This window comes from Archocentrus centrarchus, chromosome 17 (genome assembly GCF_007364275.1).
Source record: "Archocentrus centrarchus isolate MPI-CPG fArcCen1 chromosome 17, fArcCen1, whole genome shotgun sequence".
NCBI lineage: Eukaryota > Metazoa > Chordata > Actinopteri > Cichliformes > Cichlidae > Archocentrus > Archocentrus centrarchus.
This window is the reverse complement of record NC_044362.1, coordinates 101,487-123,143: the sequence shown is the minus strand read 5'-3', so window position 1 is coordinate 123,143 and position 21,657 is coordinate 101,487. Positions and strand designations below refer to the sequence as shown.

General features: G+C 42.2%; 1 protein-coding gene across 1 annotated transcript in view; it reads right to left on the bottom strand.

The window, feature by feature from the left end:
* LOC115796480 (sickle tail protein-like) overlaps nucleotides 1–20,774 on the bottom strand; it is a 60,395-nt gene extending 39,621 nt beyond the window's left edge. Inside the window, exons 1-5 of the mRNA XM_030752904.1 lie at nucleotides 20,682–20,774; nucleotides 15,287–15,482; nucleotides 11,582–11,780; nucleotides 10,434–10,527; nucleotides 2,796–3,057 (exon numbers count right to left, since the gene is read on the bottom strand). Coding sequence (XP_030608764.1) covers nucleotides 2,796–3,057; nucleotides 10,434–10,527; nucleotides 11,582–11,780; nucleotides 15,287–15,482; nucleotides 20,682–20,711 — 781 coding nt within the window. The 5' untranslated portion in view covers nucleotides 20,712–20,774. The remainder of the gene's footprint in view (nucleotides 1–2,795; nucleotides 3,058–10,433; nucleotides 10,528–11,581; nucleotides 11,781–15,286; nucleotides 15,483–20,681) is intronic.
* Between the last annotated feature and the right edge of the window lie 883 nt (nucleotides 20,775–21,657).

Below are 21,657 nucleotides of genomic sequence, written 5' to 3'. Positions count from 1 at the left end.
GGGGCAATCACTTTTTCACACAGGGCCATGATGGTTTGGATTTTTTTTCACCTTTACTAATAAACACCTTCATTTACAACTTGCATTTTGTGTTTACTTGTGTTGTCCTTGACTATTGTTTAAATTGGTTTGATGTTCCGAAACACTTAAGTGTGACAAACATGCAAAAAAACAGGAAATGAGGCAGGGGGCAAACATTTTTCACACCACTGTATATCAAAGCATGCATCTGAGGACATTATAGGCAGAAGCATTAGAACAAAATCGAAGAGCCAGCTGCATATTACTTTGTCAGACTTTCATCAGTCTTTTCTTTAGTCATTTCCTTGAACATCAATCTTCTCTGACATTTAAACATCACACACTGCAGATTTACTGTCAGCTCTGAAAAAATCTGTTTGTTGACTTGAATTCTTAATGTCATATATTTAATGTATTATATACATACAGTGTTAAATGAAAATCTGTGAACCAGATGAGGTTTGTTGTTTGTTCTTTATTGATACACCAACATGTTGATTGCAGTATGGTTGCTAATTGTTTTTCAAATGCTCTTAATTCGGTACAGACAAACTCATGGTTGCTAGAATTACAGGTGAGTGGTTAAAGGAGTTCTAGTTTTCCTATTTTTTTTCCCTATTTTTACACATCATCTGTTGTGATTTTATTAAAGATTTTTATCTACTGTATATTGTATTTGACTAGTTTTTACATAGCGCTTTTCTACTCTGTCTGAGCACTCAAAGCGCTTATACAGCACATTGTATTGCAGGATGTTGAATTGAATTGCCTCCCTAGGATTGACTGCCCTTAGCACATGCAGTTTCTGCAGTGTGAGTGTGCATGTACTGGAGGCAGCTGGGGGCATAGAAAGTAGTGAGTCTGTTGTGCATCAGTTAACCTCAGTCGACACCACAGCTTTGTTGGTGCTGTTTTTATAGTTGGTCATATGGCTCCGTGTATGTGACCCTTACCTTGATGTCATCCAAGATTTTTAGTAGATGCATCTATGCTATCAATTAAGTCATATCGTTCTCGAGTTATGGCTTTCACAAAGTTGAAAATTGGTCAAAAAAAAAAAGAAAGAAAGAAAATTGGTCAACCAGTCTCAGAGTGATGCTGAAAAGCTAGTTCATGCATTTATTACTTCTAGGCTGGACCAGGGGCGGAGCTTCTGGGGGGGGCTGGGATGGCGGCACGCCCCCGGCCCGGGCCTAAAGGGGGCCCGGATGGGAGAGATGATAAGATTTCAGGTAGCCAGACCTCTATCATGTCCAAGGAGAGCTGGAGAAGGCGGGCCCGCTCCTGAGTGTATCCAGATGAGCGCAGTATATGGTCAAAGGAATTGCCTACTTTACATCACCCATCATTCATGTTTTACACAGGAGTTTTAAAGGTTGCCACAGCCAGGACTGAGTCATGGTTGCTAAAATCTTTACAAGACTGACTGACTTTAGTGATGTAGTAGGTGTAAAATATTGAATAAAATGTTGTGCTGCATAACTGGCTTTATTTTCACTCTTACATTTAACTTTATGACACGCAAAATTTCGAGTGGATCGCAGATATTTTCTCCAAGTGAATTGTGGGTAACGTCACCAACCATCCACAACGTCATCATCAGTCACTTGAGTGGCACTTCATGTAAAATGATGTTATGATGAGCTTTATTATTTGGGTGTAAAGGGCTCGGTCATTTACCCCGCCCCACGGCCCAGCTCTGATTTGTTCCGCTAGTGGGCTGGACTATGATAATTCATTATTATCAGGCTGTCCTAAAAGCTCCCTGAAAAGCCTTCAGCTGAGCCAAAATGCTGCAGCTAGAGTACTGACAGGGACTAGAAAGAGAGAGCATAATTCTCCCATATTGGCTTCTTTTCATTGGCTCCCTGTTAAATCTAAGAATTGAATTTAAAATTCTTCTCCTCACATACAAGGTCTTGAATAATCAGGCCCCATTGTATCTTAAAGACCTCACAGTACAGTATCACCCCAATAGAGCACTTCAGTCTCAGCTTACTTGTGGTTCCTCAGATACTTAAGAGTAGAATGGGAGGCAGAGCCTTCAGCTTTCAGGCCCCTCTTCTGTGGAACCAGCTCCCAGCTTGGATTCAGGAGACAGACACTCTCTCTATTTTTAAGACTAGGCTTAAAACTTTCCTTTATGAAAAAGCTTAAAGTTAGAGCTGGATCAGGTGACCCTGAACCATCCCTTAGTTATGCTGCTATAGGCCTAGGCTGCTGGGGGGTTCCCATGATGGAGAGTATTTATTTTTCACACACTTTTTTTCAATCTCTATATATTTATACCCTCTACTTTTAATCACTCTGGATCTCTTCCACAGCATGCCTCTTGACCCATCTTCCTCTCCCCCAACCGTTCAAAAGCGGTCATTTTGATTATTGTGTTTTCTCTGTATTATTGCAGGGTCTTACAATATAAAGTGCCTTGAGGTGATTGTGATTTGGTGCTATATAAATAAAAATGAACTGAGTGTTGGAAAACCTCATCCGTCTTCCTTCCAAAGATGTTCACAATCTGTTCTAAACTTTTATATTTGATGGGGATTTCAAGGAAAAAAATATTTGAGACTCACTAGGAATTATTCAGCTAAACTTTGAAGACAGAATAGCCTCTCCAATGACTGCATAGCAGTGGCAGACTTTAAGACATGAAAGATGTCATACATTACACATCACAACCCACATAACTTCTGTCCTTATGTCACAGCAGAGGAAAAGAAAGTGCTAGCCATACTGAATAGGAATAAGCTGAGAAACAGCAGGAATCTCACCAGGCTTGATGTCTCTCCTCTCTAGTATGGCACTGCTGGTGCTCATGGCGCTGGATCGTCCTGCCCCTGAAAGGCGTTCCCGCGGTAATGTGGAGCTGGGGTCCCATACCCCCCCACTGCCCCCTCGTTTGCCCACTCCACCATATGCCACTCTGGAAGGGGAAGAGGGCATAGAGCGGACCATAGGCGGAGACATGGAGCCCTGCAGGCTCGAAAGAGTGTGGACTGGACTGTGACTGCCGTACAACGCCTCTTTGGAAATCTGCAGAAAGGGAAACACATGCTTTGAAACTGCACCATTAATACAGCTTAGAAGCTTAGAAGAGGAACAAATAGAAAATATCAAGGACTAAAAACAAACAAAGACAAAACCACTGATACGGAGGAAATCCCAGAGAGGTGTGTGTGTGTGTGTGTGTGTGTGTGTGTGTGTCAAAATGCTTTCATTAAGGCCTGATTTAGACTTGTGTGCTGGCTCCTTGCAGGGCCTACGTACGTAGCCTGGCCGACGTCATTGCTGGCATTTATACTTGTGCAGATGCATTGTGTGTGTTAATTACTGTGTGGTGGTGTCCTGGCATTTTATATGTGGTGCTGGCTGACAGAAACAAATAAAATGCCAGGACTTTTTTCTCTCCTGGGTCTTCTCTCTTTGTTGTGGTCAGCTTTTATTGGGCGTGAACATATTTTCTGGTTTTTACACTTCTTTGTTCATTCCCTCACGTCCATCCTGATAGTTTCAGAAATCTCCCTCCAGGAGTTTGCTGACATTTGTGAGTCCTTATAGTGTTGCTATGATTATTATTCCTTATATAGAGATGATGTTTGTTCTTCTTTCACTGATAGATTCAAAAACTGCTTTGGAAAACATAGCCCAGAATGCATGAGAATAATCTTGCGTGCTGAACAATCGCAATCCTAGCAGGCTGCATCGACCTGACATGGAGTTACATTTCTTGAGAGGTGTGCATCAGGTTACGCCGTAGGTTACCACGTAGGGTTCAGAGGGGTTTCTGGTTATGTATATAGGCCCTGCAAAGACCTGCTACAGAAGTCTAAATCAGGCATAAGTCAGTGAATCAAAGTGTGCACAGAAACTGCATGTATGGATTAGATGGGTTGTTTCCAACATCTGGGGTGAATTTCATGTCAATAGCATCTTACTTATGAAATATGTTTACTTCAAAAATTATTTTACCCACTGTATGTTGTGCAGCATGATAGGTTCAGATCATTTTAATAACTCAGAGAACAAACACACAACTCTTTTCAAACTTGCGCAAGGAGGACAGATCCGTTCCTTGAACTCAGCTCGCGGCTGAGCGGAAGTTATCTGTCCTGAAGGACGGCTTCCTGCGCAGCGCTTTTATTCGGACTTTCACAATAAGATCACGTGGGTTACACCAAACGCAGTTTACAGCATGTAATAAACAACGTTCTTGGCTTTTTCCTTACCATATATGGTAGTAAGTATCCTGTAGAATGTGCATGTAACATGGCGTATACGAGACACGTATCCTATGTTTGTTCTCTGCAGGCTGAAAACAGCCTGCACTACAACTTCCTTTGTAAGAAATGTCACCACGTGTTTCCATTTCAAACATAAAAACAACAGTATCATATGTACATAAAACAACTTATAGAAAATATACAAACAGAAGATATGATAATTCATAATAAACAGAATGGAATTTATACCATAATTCCAACACTGTTACAAGGAGAAATCCTGTTGAAGATCATTAGAGGCTTATTTATGTAAATCAACCAACAAAATATTGCTTTATGTGTAGAAATGTAATAGTTCTAATCCTATGATGCTAACCAAGTGAAAGAGGTATCAGCCCAGGCTTTATTCTTAGCTAAATGGAACATTTGTTAGTAACTCATTGAAGGTTTAATATCTATTTATAGGACCCCCCCCCCCCCCCCCCCCCCCCCACACACACACACACACACACACACACACACACACACACACTACATTTCTGTTCACAGCCATTACAGCTTCCAAACATTTACAAATACAGCCGGTGTTGAAATTGGCAGCCAGAAATAAAAATACACACAGCAGGTGTGAACGTATCTGGTGAAGCTGTGTGTATGAACATGTGTGTGTATAATGAAACTATTTAGCAAAGAGACACCTCAGTCTCACTTCACAGTGGTGTGGCAACTGTGTGCAGTCCAGTGTATGACTACTCAGTATTTATTTAATGATGCAATCACTACTGAATATTGATGGCTCAGAACGCCAACATGTGGGGCGTCGTGGCTAATGCCATCCCAGTGCAGGCTCTGGTTACAAGTAGCTCCATATCAGATGAAGGTATCCCTGGGTCTACAAACCTGATGTTACTGTCAAAAGATGCACGATGAATATGTCAATGAACAAGTATTTCTGAGACATCCATAAGCCACATAATTAACTAATGGGACAAATGAGCACAGATTCCTCTATCCCCCTCTTTCTGCAGTCCTCTGATACAGATTACAATGTGACTGGTGTAATTTCTTTAGAAATACTCAAATATGAACTGCTTCTCAGGATAAGAACCTTTTAATTTTACAAAAAAAACAAACAAACAAAAAAAACATACTAATAAACTTCTAAAACTTCCACAAACCTTTGTGACCGTCAGGCTTCACCAGCTGTGAAATCAACAAGTGAGTATTTCCATCAGTCTGACAGTTTGAGAGTGTATCAGTTTGATCACACACACTCAGTTCATTAGAGATGATCTACACCCAGCTTGTGCACTACGGGGTTTTTGTTGTTATTGTTTTACCTGTTCACTTAGACAAAGTGACAGAAAAAAACACTGTTTTGTCGAGTGTTCTAGCACCATGTGTGCACATTTGGACTTACCTCTGCATGAACACAGTCAATATTCAGATAAGAGGTGTACAGCAGTCTGTGCGACTCAGTGACACAGTTCAAATCCGTCTCTTTATTTGAAAAGGGCGTTGATCTCTAAACCCACACAGAGCTGGCATGTCATAACACATATACTGCCAGAAGTTTGAAAATCCAACATGAAATAAAGCCTGCAGTGTAACATCCAGACCAGTTACACTAGGAGAGCAGCCTGTCAATCATCAAATGATTGTTGCAGTACAAACTGAGTTGACAGATTCCCCACAACAAGAAAATCTCCTTCCAACTGTGACTCAGGACCGACTGGCTTTCACTTCAGCTTTCAGGCATCATCCTCTCTCTCTCCCCAGCAAGAAACATTAATCAGAGGATGCTATAGGAAATGCTCACACACACACACACACACACACACACACACACACACACACACACACACACACACATAGACAAGTCAGTACTACTTATTTGACTTACATTACTTTCCCGGACACTCTAACATTAACTCAAACCTAACTTTTCCCTAGATAGCCATACAATATGGGAACTTGCCCAATATTGTTCTCATAAGGAACTCATCTCCACATTGCTCCTTCATGTGTAATGTAAGCACAGACAAGAACAAATCCCTCTGCAATCATAGTTCTCTTCTATCAATACTGTTACTGAATTTAACACATTAGAAGTTGGTCCTTTACACTCTACAGCTGTCAAAGGCCGGAGCAGGTATTGATGCACGACTTTATCTGAAATTCCTTCAGGACTCTGTTCAGATGCATTTTCATGTCATGGCTTATAGGAAGTACAAAACAATGACATTACTCCATCATCATCATTATGGATGTTAGAAAATGTCTTAATACACACAAACATTTATTAAACATATTGGCTGGTTAAAAAAAGCAAAATGCAAAACTTGGCTGTTCAAAACACATGTTCCAGAATTTCATTTCTTCAGTGAGAACCAATTAATGAGGCATGCTGGTACTAATGTTGAACACAATCTGATCCCTTCTATCTGAACAGAAGTATTAGTCCCAAAATAAATCTTGTGCTAACCTTCACCTACAGAGGCAGGGTTTAGGTGAGGAATCCACCACATTAGTCTACAAGCATGTCTACGTGTCAATATGTGGAAACGTGGGGCAGTGAACTGAGGACATTGTACAGACTACTTGGAGGGTTGCTCATACCTAACAAACCATGTCACTGTGCATACAAACACCATCTTCCCAGGAGTGGATATCCCAGCAAATTTAATCCAAGGTCAAACCACAATGCTCAGATAAACTGGAGAAAACCCAAGACTGACATCTCAGACTCTACAGAACTCAGTAAGCATGTTAAAAGTTTATCACAGAGCAATTAGAAAAAGACCAAACAATAATGGCTTTTTTTTGGAAGCGTTTCCCAGTAGAAAGCCTCTTCTAGTTAAAAAGAACATTGCAAATCTAAGTCATGCTGCCAAATTGCCAATGCCATGATCTCCTGGAGCATTAGGCTAAGAAAAACACTGGGAGTTAGGAACTCACACAGTAACACACAGTATTAGTGTGTGACTTTAATAAATACAGTGGCTTGCAAAAGTATTCATCCCCCTTGAACTAACTTTTGCATATTTTGTCACATTACAACCACAAACATAAATATATTTCACTGGAATTTAATGTGAAAGACTAACACAAAGTGGTTACAATTGTGAAGTGGAAAGAAAATTATACATGATTCAAAACATTTTTACAAATAAAAAACTGAAAAGTGCGATGTGCAAAAGTATTGAGACCCCTGTTCTCTGAGTGCAACCAATTGCATTCAGAAGTTGCCTGATGACTGCTAATGACTAAAAAGAGTCCACCTGTGTGTAATCTAATCTCAGTACAAATACAGCTGCTCTGTGACGGCCTCAGAGGTTGGTTAAGAGAGTATTGGGGAGTAAACAGCATCATGAAGTCCAAAGAACACAGCAGACAGGTCAGGAATAAGGTTGTGGAGAAGTTTAAAGCAGGCTTAGGCTATAAAAAGATTTCCCAAGCTTTGAACATCTCACGGAGCACTGTTCAATCCATTATCCGGAAATGGAAAGAGTATGGCACAACTGTAAACCTACCAAGACAAGGCCGTCCACCTAAACTTACAGGCCGAACAAGGAGAGCACTGATCAGAGATGCAGCCAAGAGGCCCATGGTGACTATGGACCAAATGCAGAGATCCACAGCTCAGGTGGGGGAATCTGTCCACAGGACAACTATTAGTCGTGCACTGCACAAATGTGGTCTTTATGGAAGAGTGGCAAGAAGAAAGCCATTGTTAAAAGAAAACCATAAAAAGTCCCGTTTGCAGTTTGCCAGAAGCCATGTTGGAGACACAGCAAACATGTGGAACAAGGTGCCACAAGGTGGTCAGAGGAGACCAAAATTGAACGCTATGTGTGGCAGAGAATTAACACTGCACATCACTCTGAACACACCATCCCCACTGTCAGATATGGTGTTGGCAGCATCATGCTCTGGGGCTGCTTCTCTTCAGCAGCGACAGTAAATGCACTGTTAATGCAAACTGACAAAAAATTGACTCCATCTTACTGCTGTTTTATGGCCATGCTGTTTCTTCATTTTGGCTTAGCTTTATTTTATAGTTAATAAATTAGGAAACTGTCTCAAACATCATGTGTTGATGTTCATCTGAGATTATACTGAAATCATTTTAGAAGCTGCTAAGGACCAAATTATTTTTATTATGTCCTGATACATAAAACCTTAGAATTGAAAGAGGGTGTGTTTTTGTTCAAGACTGTTTGCTGTTTAATTATATATGGATAGATTAGACAATATTATTTCTAGCAATATACTGTTTGCTGTCTTTCTCCAGGAGGGCAGCTCCATCCCTGCGCTCCTGGAGAAAGACAGCACCGGCCTAACAATGAATAACAAATTTTATGGTACACATTAATTTAAAATTACTTGTAACAACTGAAAGAGTTTGTTGGCTTCTGTAAACATGCTAAGAAAGCACTCTTTTCAAAGCCACCAAGCTGCACTGACAAAAGCAGTGATTTATAAAACCTGAGAGTTGATGCTCACTTTGTGACCTTTGTGATTTAATGCATTAGTTAAGATCCAAATTAATACAATAAAACACCAAAATCACACAAATACACAGCTAACTAAACACCTGTACACATATACAACCCTTGTGCTCTGAGAGGTAAATTTACTGTTTTGAGAATTATACAAAACAACTTGTCAGAACAAAGCTGTGACGGAGGGTAAAACAGTGGCAATGTTGTGTTTTAAAGACAGCATAGTCTTAAACCAGTGTTAAAACCTAGAGTCTGTGTTGCTGCTGACCTGTGCAAAAATACACACTCCTATGGTTTCCACCAACTATTGATCACAACCTCATATAAGCGTGCCTGAACCTGAACACCCCATCCATCATGGTGGCTCGACTCCTGACTCCTGCAGTCTGCACGCTGGAGTATCCTTGGGCAAGATATTGAACACTCCATTGGAGTGTGAGTGTGTGTGTGAATGTTAGAAAGCCCTTAGACATAGATAAAAAAGTGCTATAGTATAGTGTTGGAATATTCATGGTATATATCTTACATACATTTACTTCCCTGAGAAATCTGTCTGGAAAATAACTTAACTGATTAAAAATACAGAAGCTTATAATGTTCTGTGTCATCGTGACCTTTGTATTCTGACTGTACACTGATGAAGACTACACAGTGATAGAAATGGAGACTCCGAGGTCACCCTGTTGTTGAATTTCACATTCTGTTTTGTAAATGATGTAATCAAGACTGATATGCTGTTACTATATGAAATTGTTTGTCAAATTGGAAAGTGCCAGTACTTCATGTCATCTCACGGCATGCAGTCTGGTCCAGATATCTGTAAACTCTTTGAAATGGCTTTATAAATTTAATAATTGGACTCCTTATTCCTGTTTGTTTCTTTGTCAGTCCTGTTCGATGAAACGAACACGCAGAAACCTAAAGGCTTAAAAGCAACAACAGCACGCACTCTTTATTTGAAATTTCCTTCAATAGCCAGTGGAGCAAAACACCAGTTAATGGTAGACCAAGCAGTCATTCAAGACTGTAAGACCAGACTGACAACCTGTCTTGATTGATTACAAGAAACCCCATGACTCAGTGTCTCACATGGATCCTGGAATGCCTAGAACTGTACAAGATCAACAGGTCCCTCATCAGCCTTCATCAGGAACTCAGTAGGGATGTGGAGGACAACACTAGAGGCCAACTTCAAATCAACTGCACAAGTCACCATCAAGTGCAGGATTTACCAAGGGGCTGCTCTGTCCCCACTGCTGTTGTGCGTAGGTCTGATACACCTACAGAATGGAGCAACCATCAGCCACCTCCACTACATGGGTGACATGAACCTGGAGTCACCCAGGAGTGAATGAGACATCGATTCAGTGATCCACACCACTAGGTGCAACAACACTGGAATATCATTTAGACTGGAGAAGTTTAGTCAGATGGCAACAAAGAGAGGGAAAGTAGTCAGAACTGCAGTGACTGCATCACTAGAAGAGACTGCAGATATTGAGGACAGCTGCAAGTACCTTTGAATCTGACAAGCAGCATGTGTGTGTGTGTGTATATGTGTGTATATATATAAAAAAGCTGCTGCCTATAACACAGTTCATTCCTCAGTGTCTCAGCAAAATGTACTTACCATCACAGCATCTATGGCTACAAAGAAAAGCATTAAGCAGACTGACTGACTCACCCTTCCTCCTGTAGTAACAGACCTGGCATGGCGGTTGAACACATGTGCAGGGTCTTTATGATAAGCCTTCAGACAGGAGTTAGGGGTGATGTTTCTAGAAGCAACAGAGTTACATGATATGGTAGTTTAATGTGTGCAGCAACTCACTCACTGGGTAGTGATTAAATGGATCAGTTATATTGTTTAAAAGCTAAAAGCAGGGCTCATGGCTGTGCTACATATTCTCTGTAAGGATGGCTTCATTTAATCACTGATGTTAAGGATGCAACTGTTAACATTTTACTATTTCAGTTCAGTTATTTTTGATATATTAGATATATTTTGCTGTGCACACACACACACACACACACACACACACACACACACACACACACACACACACACACACACACACACACACACACACACACACACATTACATTTCTGTTCACAGCTATTACAGCTTCCAAACATTTACAAATACAGCTGGTGTCAGGAAATCTCACCTCATAAAAAAAAAAAGCACCACTCCAAAATGTGACATACAAACATTCACTTATAGTGCTGATAAATGTATTTTTCTTTCTATGTTCCAGCTGGATTGACTAAAAGCCAATTTAATGGGGACACATGAGGGAGACACAGGATGGGGGGGCTCTGTAAATGACAGATGATGATACAGAGAGTGGCAACATCTTCAGGCACAGTGGAGGATGGAGATTAACCATTTAGAGCACTACATGAAGTGAATGACTTTTCTGAATGTGTGGCCTTGTTCCTTTGACCTTTTAACATCAGGGTACTTAATCCTTTAGGATGTGACAAGAAGCAAAAGTGTAGCTGCCAGAGCAGGTGAGTGAGGCTCAGGGCTGAAACCAGGAACAAGGAGAGCTGGATCTGTGTTTAAAGATGACAAAATCTAAAAAACTTTTCTACATTTTACAGGTGATAGCAAAAGACAAAATTTAGGGCTTCAGACTTTTTCATCCATTGTGAATGTAAGAACAATTTAACATAACACACTGATAGATTAGAGTGTGATTACCGTGTATACATTTCTGTGCACGTAGTATATCTTTTCATTTGCACCCTTTTGTGTTTTATTGTAATCTAGATGTTGACATGACAATCTTGAGTAGACCAAGTCACATTCCCAGTACTGTCCTCACCTAATGTCCTCCAGGTCATAGTAAACATTGTGACTGGTGTCTTTGATGTAGATGGCCATGTTGGGAGACTGGAGCATCTTGACGGTGAGCTGATGGGGGAAGGCATTAACAAACAGACCCCGCAGAGCGTCCCGGCTGCTGATTTCTGTAGGCACCCAGACCTGCTTCGTCTCCTCCCCATACTGCAGGAACAGCACACCTGGCACAGGCAGAGGGCTAACAGTCTGTGACAGAACTGTACAGTGATGGTGCTGACGGATCCTTAACTCTTTACACATGATGAGTTACAGCTACAATAAATGTTTTTGACTGCTAATTTCAGTTAATATACTGAGCCGTATACAGCATAAAATACACAATTCACAGAGGAATACTTAAATTAAATAAGGTATCAATAATTCATCTGTTTTACACCCACACTTACTAACTGCAATTAAAATCACCAACTAACCTGACATACAGTCTTCAGTCTGCAGGATGAGCAACTGGAAAATATCCAGACGTGAGGAAAGTTCAGGCCTACAACCTTTTAGTTGTGTACTGACAGAGCTAACCACTGCAACACTCCGCCTACCTAACAGAAGCTTATCTGCACTAAGGTTAACCTCAGTACTAGTACTGATTTCTGCTGTCTGTCCTCAGCCAAAGACCTTCTGCAGACCAAGTGGTCTACTCAGTAACTAAGCACACTTTAACAATGAGTGAGGAGACTTCTGGTCTTTGGCGATCATATCATCATCATGACTCACTTTTGAGTTTAGTTATTATTATGTCAATCAGTCTTCTTCCAGCTGCTCCCTTTAGGGGTCACCACAGCGGATCATCTGTCTCCATCTCACCCCATCCCGAGCATCCTCCTCTGTCACACCAACCTTCTGCATATCCTCCTTCACTACATTCATGAATCTTCTGTGGTTGTCCTCTATTACTCCACCATATTCTACATCCTTTGCCCAATACATCCACTATCCCTCCTTTCCACATGTCCAAACCATCTCAGCCATGCCTCTCCAACTCTGTCTCCAGAACGCTCAACTTGAGCTGTCCCTCTAATGTACTCATTTCTAGTCTTGTCCATCCTGGTCATGCCCAGTAAAAATCTTCAGCTTCTGGAGGAAGCAGCATCTTCTACTCTGCCACCTCCAGCTCCTCTGTGCCACCGTCTCCAAACCATACCATCTTGTAAACCTTCCCGTTCTCTCTTGCTGATATCCATCTGTCACAAAGTACCCCTGACACTTGTCTCCACCCACCCCACGCTGCCTACACTTGCTTCTTCACCTCTCTTGAGAACAGTCTGTTGCTTTGGATGTTTTACTCCAAGTGTTTAAACTCATCTACCTACATCTATCCCTACTCCTTCCATGTTCACCTTTCCACCTATCTCCCTCTCATTCACACAGATGTATTACGTCTTGTTTCTACTGACTTTCATTCTGCTTCTCTCCAGAACATTCCTCTGGTTAGGGTTAGGGCTTACGCTTTCTTCATCTCCTACTAAAGACTACAGATCATAATGTCATCTGCAAACATCATAGCCCATGGAGACTCCTGCCTGACCTCATCTGTCAACCTGTCATTTGTAACTCCTACCTCACACCTCATCACTGTCTCACTGTCCTCATACATGTCATGCACAACCCTCACCATACTTCCCTGCCACTCCTGACTTCATCATGCACTACCACAGATCCTCCCTAAGCACCCTGTCATCTGCTTTCTCTGGATCCACAAAGACACAGTGAAGCTCCTTCTCTCCTCCTCTAACTTCTCCATCAACACTCTCAGAGCAAACATCACATCAGTGCTCTTTGTCAGCATGAAGCCACACTCGCTGCTCTCTTCACCAACTCTTTTCCATAGGGTCATGGTGTGGCTCATCGAGTTTATCCCTCTGTAGTTTTTATATTTATAATGCCTCCAGCGGTGTAGTGGCTAACACATCTGCCTGGCAAGCTTGAGATTGCTGGTTTGACACAAGTCCCCTTTGATGTTGTGTCAGATGTAAAATTCTGCAAAATCAAACATGTGGAACTGCGGTGACCACTGATGATAAGAGAGCTGCTGAATGGAGCTTTTAGATATTACAGTTCTGCACATGACACTTGTCCTTGAAAATTGGTACCTGTATACTTGATTCATTCCTCAGGCATCCTCTCACTCTCCAGGATTCTGTTAAACAGTGGTCAAAAAGTCCACCGTCCTCTCTCCTTGACATCTACAGATCTCCACAGGTATGTCATCTGAACCAACTGCCTTTCCACTCTTCATCCTCTTCATAGCTGCCCTCACTCTCTCACAACCTGCTGCATATATTCATATAAATGGGCGAGTGTGTCCAAACTGTTGACTGGTACTGTACTTTCCAGCTCGATCTCACTGCCTGCTCAATTGATGCAAGTCCTTTTCTCCTTCCTTAGAGTCCAGGTTCACATACAACTCACTATAAGCCCTTTTCTTTTCTGCCTCCCTCTTTGCCATATGCCTAGTCTTTCAAGACTCCCATCTTCTTCCCTCTGACTATCCCAATTTTCCTTTGCTAACCTCTTTCTTTAAATATGTTTCTGTAATTCTTCATTCCACAAGTCTCCTTGTCCTCTTTCCTCTGCCTGGAGGATACACCAGACACCTTCTTGGCAGTTCCTCTCAACCCTACAGCTGCACTTTTCCAGTCATGACTCTTCCCTACCATCCAGAGCCTGTCTCAACTCCTTCATGAACTCTGCAACATTCTTCCTTCTTCAGCTTCTACCAGCTCCCTTGCCGTGGCCTTAACTCACTTCCTCTTTTTGGTTTCCAAAGTCATCCTACAAACTACCATCTGATGCTGCTTAGCTACATTTCCCTTGTGAGCCCACCTTGAAGTCTCTTTCAGATTGCACCTTCTGCATAAAATATAGCCCACCTGTGTTCACCGTCCTCCATTCTTATACATCACCTATGTCTCTCCCTCCTTTTGAAGTATGTTTACGACAGCCATTTCCATCCTTTTGGCAAAATCCACCACATCTGTCCTTCTGGATTTCTCACCTTAACACCATCCCTACCCAACAGCTCATCATCATCTCTGTTTCCTTCACCTACATGTCCACTGAAGTCTGCTCCAATCACCAGTCTCTCCCCCCTGGGGATACTCTCTTCCACTTCATCCAACTTGCTCCAGAATTTCTCTTTCTCTTCTAATGACATCCAACCTGTGGGCCAGATGCACTGGCAACATTCAGCATCACCCTATAAATTTCCAGCTTCAAACTCACGATCCTATCTGACACTCTCTTACCTCCAGACCTCTATTCACATACTCTTCCTTCAAGACAACCTCTACTCCTTTTCTCTTCCTATCTACACCATAGTGTCCAGAGAGGGTGATTGATAGAAAGCACTTGTAGAAAGTGCTTTATGAATGCGTGTGAATGGGTGAATGAGACATATTGTCTCTTTGAGTGCTTATGTAGAGGAGTAAAGTGCTGTATAAGAACTAGTCCATTTAGCATTTACCACTGGGGTACACTGGCTTGTACTTCCCCATTTTAAAGAAGTGACCTGGGAATGTGTTATTTTAGCTTTGTAGATTATAACTTTGATTTCAACAGAATTTTATGACCAATTTTTTAGTACAGCTTCTACAGGATATTCATATGTATGGTCAGAAGCAGTTAAGCGGTAAGTGTTACTACACAGATTTATTTATATACGTCTACATACCAAATGGCCTCTCTCGTGTCTGTCCGCTGGAACGGCCCACAGGTAGACTTGCTCTGGCCTTAGAGCCCCTTGTAAAGGGGACTGACGGGGGTATCACGTCTCCATCAGACATGTTGCTTGAAACCAGCCTGTCCTGGTCTTTCACCAATGTCACACCAGTGCAGTGGGGCCTGTCAGTAAGCTGTGGACTCCTCACCTGGACAGAGTGGAAAAGCAGGAAAAAAATGGCAATATACAAAGATTAGAGAGATAGGTAAAAAAGTGCTTCTGCTAAAAGTCAAATCTTACACTAAAGAACACTAATGTCCATGTGTGTGTGTGTGTGCATATATATAAACACACAAACACACACCAACTGCTACAGTGCAGCTCCCTTTGCTTCAGTGAGTGCCAGAACATCTTTACATCAACTACCAGACAGCTGTCACATTTGATTATACAAATGAGCTCATAATGTGCAGCATGTGTGCTTTGGCCATGTTTATAAATCTGGGTATGTAAGCCTGTGTCTCTGTTTAACTTTTAAATTTCTCATGTTTCACTTGAAGGAGGACTTCACCAACCTCCAGCAACATTAAAACCACCTGCCTAATATTGTGTAGGCTCCCCTTATGCTGGAAACTACTGCTGCAAAGGAGCTCTGGGGATTTCCTGTGGTGTTTGGCATGGGAGCAAACCCATCCATGGGGAGTGGTCGCAAGCCAGTGTAGTCCTAGTGCCAGTCCCAAGCCTGGATAAATGGGGAGGGTTGAATGAGAAAGGGCATCTGGTGTAAAATCTTGGCCAAATTAAACATGCGGCTCATAAAGAATACGAGTTCCATAACAGATTGGTTGGGGTCCAAGTTAACAATGACTACCTGGTGTTGCTGGCCAAAAGGGTGGCAGTGGAAACTGTGCTAATGTTGGCTGAAGACAAAGGAAAGGAAAGGTGCGTTCGGAAGCAGTGAGGGAAATAGAAACAGAGGAGTATGAAGGTGAGAGTATCTGAATAATGTTGTGAGATAATCTTGTCTGACAAGAGTGTCAGACTGGAAATTATACAGGTGATGCTGAAGTGCATATGAACCATAAGTTGGATGTCTGTTAGAAGAAAAAGAGGAATTGTGGAGTAATCTGAATTAAGTGGTAGAGTGGGTCCGGGGGGGGGGGGGGGGGGGGGGGGGTGATTGGATCAAATTTCAGTGGACATGTGAAGGGAACAGAGGTGATTAAACGGTGTTGGGCAGGTATTCAATTCAATATATATGATTCCAAATCACACTGGGATTCTCGTGGGGTTGTAGGGTCACCCCCATAGAGTTCTTGTAGGTCTTTACCTTACAATAAAAAGCATGTTCAGCTGACCGTTTGTTGTGATTTAACACTATATAAATAAAATAGAACAGAATTGAATTATACCTTTAGACTTAGTTACAGTAGTTTCACAAAGACATTTACTGTAAATTTAAATGTTATTAAGAAATTAAGGTAGGGCATTAAGGAGAAATATGTGGGATAGATGGTAGTGGATTTTTCCTCCAGACAGAGGAAAGAGGACTGGGAGAATTGTTGGGAGAATGTGGAAGGACAGGAAGAGGTTAGCCTGATGAAGAAAGTAGACAGGAGCAAAGAGAGAGGTGACAAAAGCAAAGAAAACAGTTTTAATGTTGAGATGTGTGTGAGGCTGGACACTAAGAAAAGCGAAAACATCTTGTATTGATTGGCTAGGCGGAGATCGAGGTGGAACAGATGTGCAGCAGGTTAAGCTGGTTAAGGATAGAGACGGAAATGTACTAATGAATGAAGAAAGCATGTTGAGAAGATGGAAGGAGTACTTTGAAGAGCTCATGAATGTAGAAAATGAGAGAAAGGGAGGCGGATATACAAAAAAATGTGAACAGTGTTAATCAGGAAGTGCAGAAGATTAGCAAGGAGGAAGTGAGGGCGGCTCTGAAGAATATGAAGGGTGGAAAGCTAGTTAGTCCAAATGACAGAGACCAAGAGACCTGTGGATGTATGGAGACGTGTAGGAAAAAGGACAGTTACCTTTTTAACCAGATTGTTTTAACACAATCATCCTCTTGAGTGAGAGGATGCCTGAGGAATGGAGAAGAAGTGTACTGATACTAATTTTAAAGAACAAGGGTGACGTGCAGAGCTGTTGTAACTACAGGTGAATAAAACTATTGAGCCACACCATGAAGCTTTGGGAAATACTTGTTGAGCTAGGGTAAGGAGAGAGGTGATGATCAGTGAGCAGCAGTCATGCCGACAAAGAGCACTACAGTTGTGATGTTTGCTTTGAGAGTGTTGATGGAGAAGTTAGAGGAGGTTAGAGAAGGACAGAAAGAGCTTCACTGGGTCTTTGTGGATTCAGAGAAAACATGATAGGATGCCAACAGAGGAACGGTGATACTACATGAATATGAAGCTGCCAGGTAGGAGGAAAGAGGAAGACCCTCCAGAGAAGATTTGTGAATGTAGTGAAGAGGGTTGGTGTGACAGAAGAGAATGCTAGGAGAACCTTTGTCTCCTGTGGGCTGCAAAGTCAGGGCCTCTGGGGATGGAGCTGTGCAGATGCTAGATCACACTGGAATCTGGGAATTTGGAGGTCAGATCACTGCAAGATTTCTTTTTTGTGTGTCACTAGCTGTTCTGGGCAGGTTTTATGGTGCACTGTATCAAAGCAATCTGGGAACCCACAGTTCACTCTACTGACTTAGCCTACGGAGACTATGGCGAAAATGTGGGAGCATCCAATGTATTTCCAGTTGAAGATTAGACACCTTCATGAATATAATTCTATATAAATATGCACATAGTCAACTGAACTTAAAGAAGATAAGTGTGATCATAGCTGATATAAAATTAAAGAGGTACACTCAAGATAAAATAAAAAGGAATTACAATGTGGTTGGATATTTATAATCTTTAGATTGCAGCGTTTTGTACCAGAATGTCCTGACAAGTACAAAGACACAGTGTGTGTGTGTGTGTGTGTGTGTGTGTGTGTGTGTGTGTGTGTGTGTGTGTGTGTGTGTATGTATGTGTGTGTGTGGTCTGTATTTCCAAACTATGTGATGTCCTGTGAACAGAAGTTCTGATGTTTACAACCCAGAATGTGCACAAAAGCACACACAAGAATACTGCCAGAACACTGTAATGACAATATGCACATTGCCACAGTACTGTGCAACACACCAGGAGGTTCTGCATCTGCTCCTACTGTTGCTGTACATAGTTACACTATGTTGTCAAAAATATTTACTCAGGCATCCAAATATTTGAATTCAGGTGCTCCAGTCACTTCCATGGTCCCAGGTGTATAAACCAAGTATCTAGGCATGCAGACTGCTTCTACGAACATTAGTGAAAGAATGGGTTGTTCTCAGGAGCTCAGTGAATTCCAGCGTGGTACTGTGATACTACAAATATTCCATAGTCAGCTGTTTGTGGGATTATAACAAAGTAGAAGCGATTGGGAATGACAGCAAGTCAGCCATGAAGTGGTAGGCCACATAAAATCAGAGTCAACAAGTGCTGGTGTACAGTGTGTAAAGATCACCAACTTTCAGCAGTCAGTCACTGCAGACCTCCAAACTTCATGTGGCCTTCAGATCAGAGACCAAGGTAAAGTTCTGTTGTAACTTATATATTAGTGGTAAAAGCATGAAAACATGTGACTTAGTGCCATATATCCAAGTAGATAACACCGGAAGCAGTCTGCAGTTATGTGTGTGTGTGTGTGTGTGTGTGTGTGGGGGGGGGGGGGGGGGTGGGGGGGGGGGGGGGGGGGGGGGGCAGTGGACAGAAGTGCACACTTTAGGCCATGAGGACAGTCTTAGGTTCTCAGCTAACCAAGTGGCTAATCAGTTGGTATAGGGCAAGAAACAGGGTACACCCTGGACAGGTCACCTGTCTGTAACAGGGCTAACACAGAGAGACAGCCAGCCATCCGCTCTCACATTCATGCCTATGTTTAATTTAGAATCTCCAATTAACCTAATCCCATGCCTGCCTTTGGTGTGTGGGAGGAAGTGGGACTACCCTGAGAGTACCCACACAGGCGTGGCGAGACCATGAAAGATCTATACAGAAAGGCCTTGGCCAGATGGTGAATTCAAACCCAGGACCTTCTTGCTGTGAGGTGTTGGTGTTAACCACCACACCACTGTGCAGCTCACCTATTGCAACCTAAAATAAAATCTGCCATCCAGGTAAAATTATGCTGCATCGAGATCACTGGTGTAGCAGACTATTATTGGTTGGCCCGAGTGTTATTATGACTGATCTGAGAGTATTTACAGACACCCCTGTGTTATAGAGGTCAAACTGTAACTATTCAGTCCAATTCTATTTTATTTATATAATGCCAAATCACAATAACAGTCTCCTGTGGGGAATGCTTGCCATTTCTGCACTAACATGTAGCTATCTACAGGGCATCTGTATTTTTTAATGACTGTGGTTAATAGATATTAAGAAACTAACTAGATATTTCACTTGGCTGAAACTTCGCCCAGAGCAGCAGATCCGGGGGGGAGGAACAGATAAAACGTGAGTCCACACGTTGAATAAAACCTTAAAACTGCGGGAACCTCATTAACACCTCTCACTCTTGTTGTTTTGGTTCTCGTCACTAGCTGACGCAGCAGACAATGACGTCAGACGCAGACACTGAGCAGCCCGCATTCTGAAGTGTTGATGGAGCAGCTCGCTCAGCCGGCTCCAGCACTGAACAGCAGCGCGCGTTTGCGGGTTCAAGGCGACGCTGTGTTCACTAAACGTGTTACGCTGCTGATCGCTTTGGCTACTTTTTACACTGTGCTCTTTAAATGAGTAGACAAAACAGGAACTGTTGGGTCATTATTAAGTTGTTGTCACAGAAGTTGGAGGAGCTTACCTGGAGGAGAAGCTCGGAGTCTGCAGTGTGGCTTCAGAGTTTTAGCACAGCAGCTAACTCAGTTTTAAGCTCCTGCGGTTTAACGTCAGTTTAAAGGTTCTTTTCTCGGACTGTTGAGACTTCGCAGTTTCTGTGTGCCGCATGTTTCTCTGCCTGGATCAGGTGCACTGACAAACTCCACCTCTCTTCCTGCCCCCTTCTCTTACAACACAACTCCACCTCAGCAAATAATGCTGACTGTACCGGTCTGACTAGGCGATCAGTTCTACTTGTAAACTTTATGACAACTCACAAGACTCCCCATTCAGCCAGCATTACATTGTTTTATTTGCATTTTAACTGTACTGTCATTAATTCTCCTGTTTTTTCATATCACCTTAAGTCAATCTGCGATCCTGAACACAATAAGTGGAAGAGGATGGATGGATGGACTCTGTCCTCTGTATGGCATCATCATAAATCACGTCCACATTCCATTTTTCCAACACTGCTAACCATGTACAACTCTCACCTGCTCCTTCATGGGGTCCTGGTGTCCCATGATAATAACAGCGTGTTGAGGATACTTTTGCCTGACGTGGTCCAGGAACACCTCTTTCTTCCTCTCCACATGTATGTGCTGCATTATCAGGCTGTCCACCTGGCTGTCTCTGATGCTGCTGGCATAGCTTCGAGGTAATGTATTGGGAGAGCGTGGAGCTGGACCATAGGAGTAGTCAGGATTAGAGAGCAGGCCTCTGGCAGTGTGGTCTTTCTTCTGTAGTAGACGCTCTGTGCTGTTGTCCCCCAGAGTACAAGAAGAGGGAGAGGCTCTGGATGGGGATTTTCTTGGATCTAAGTGGGATGGATGAGAGGGGGAAAGGAGTGAGGAAGGAGTACAGGGGTGCAGAGAGAAAGAAGATTTAGGACATGATTGGACACAGAAGACAGGAAATTTTTTTTTTACATATGACAGGATGAACTTTCTGTGGTAGAATCAATTTGTCTGAAAGTTCATCCAATAAAAAATGCTTAAAACCCAGTGTCCACATTTGTAGACAGTTATTAAACTCAGTTTGCATGTCACTGCGGTATCAGCATATCAGCGCTGAGCACTGCCATCCTCACTCAAACTTTTTCTCTTCTGTACATTGTGTTTTGTCATGTTTGTTGTTGGTGGTTTCTTTATGGCCTCAGTGTTGTGCCCTGAGCCCGAAAAGGTAGGAAGGGCCTAGTTGACATGGCAATCAAATGGGCCGCTCCACATTACACAGCATGCATATGCTTGCTGTAATATATAATAGTTGGAGAGAGTATAAGAGAGACACTACATGTTTAAGTCATGGTTCTATCTTGTCACCCAAAGCCTAACTTTATTCATGCAGTATTAATGTTTCCTTATGAACTAAATTTTGGCTGCAAATATTTACTGAAATGTTTTACATGGCACTGATTACAAATAGGTGCTTTTTTAAAAAAAAAATGTTTTGATGATTGAGGGGCATTGA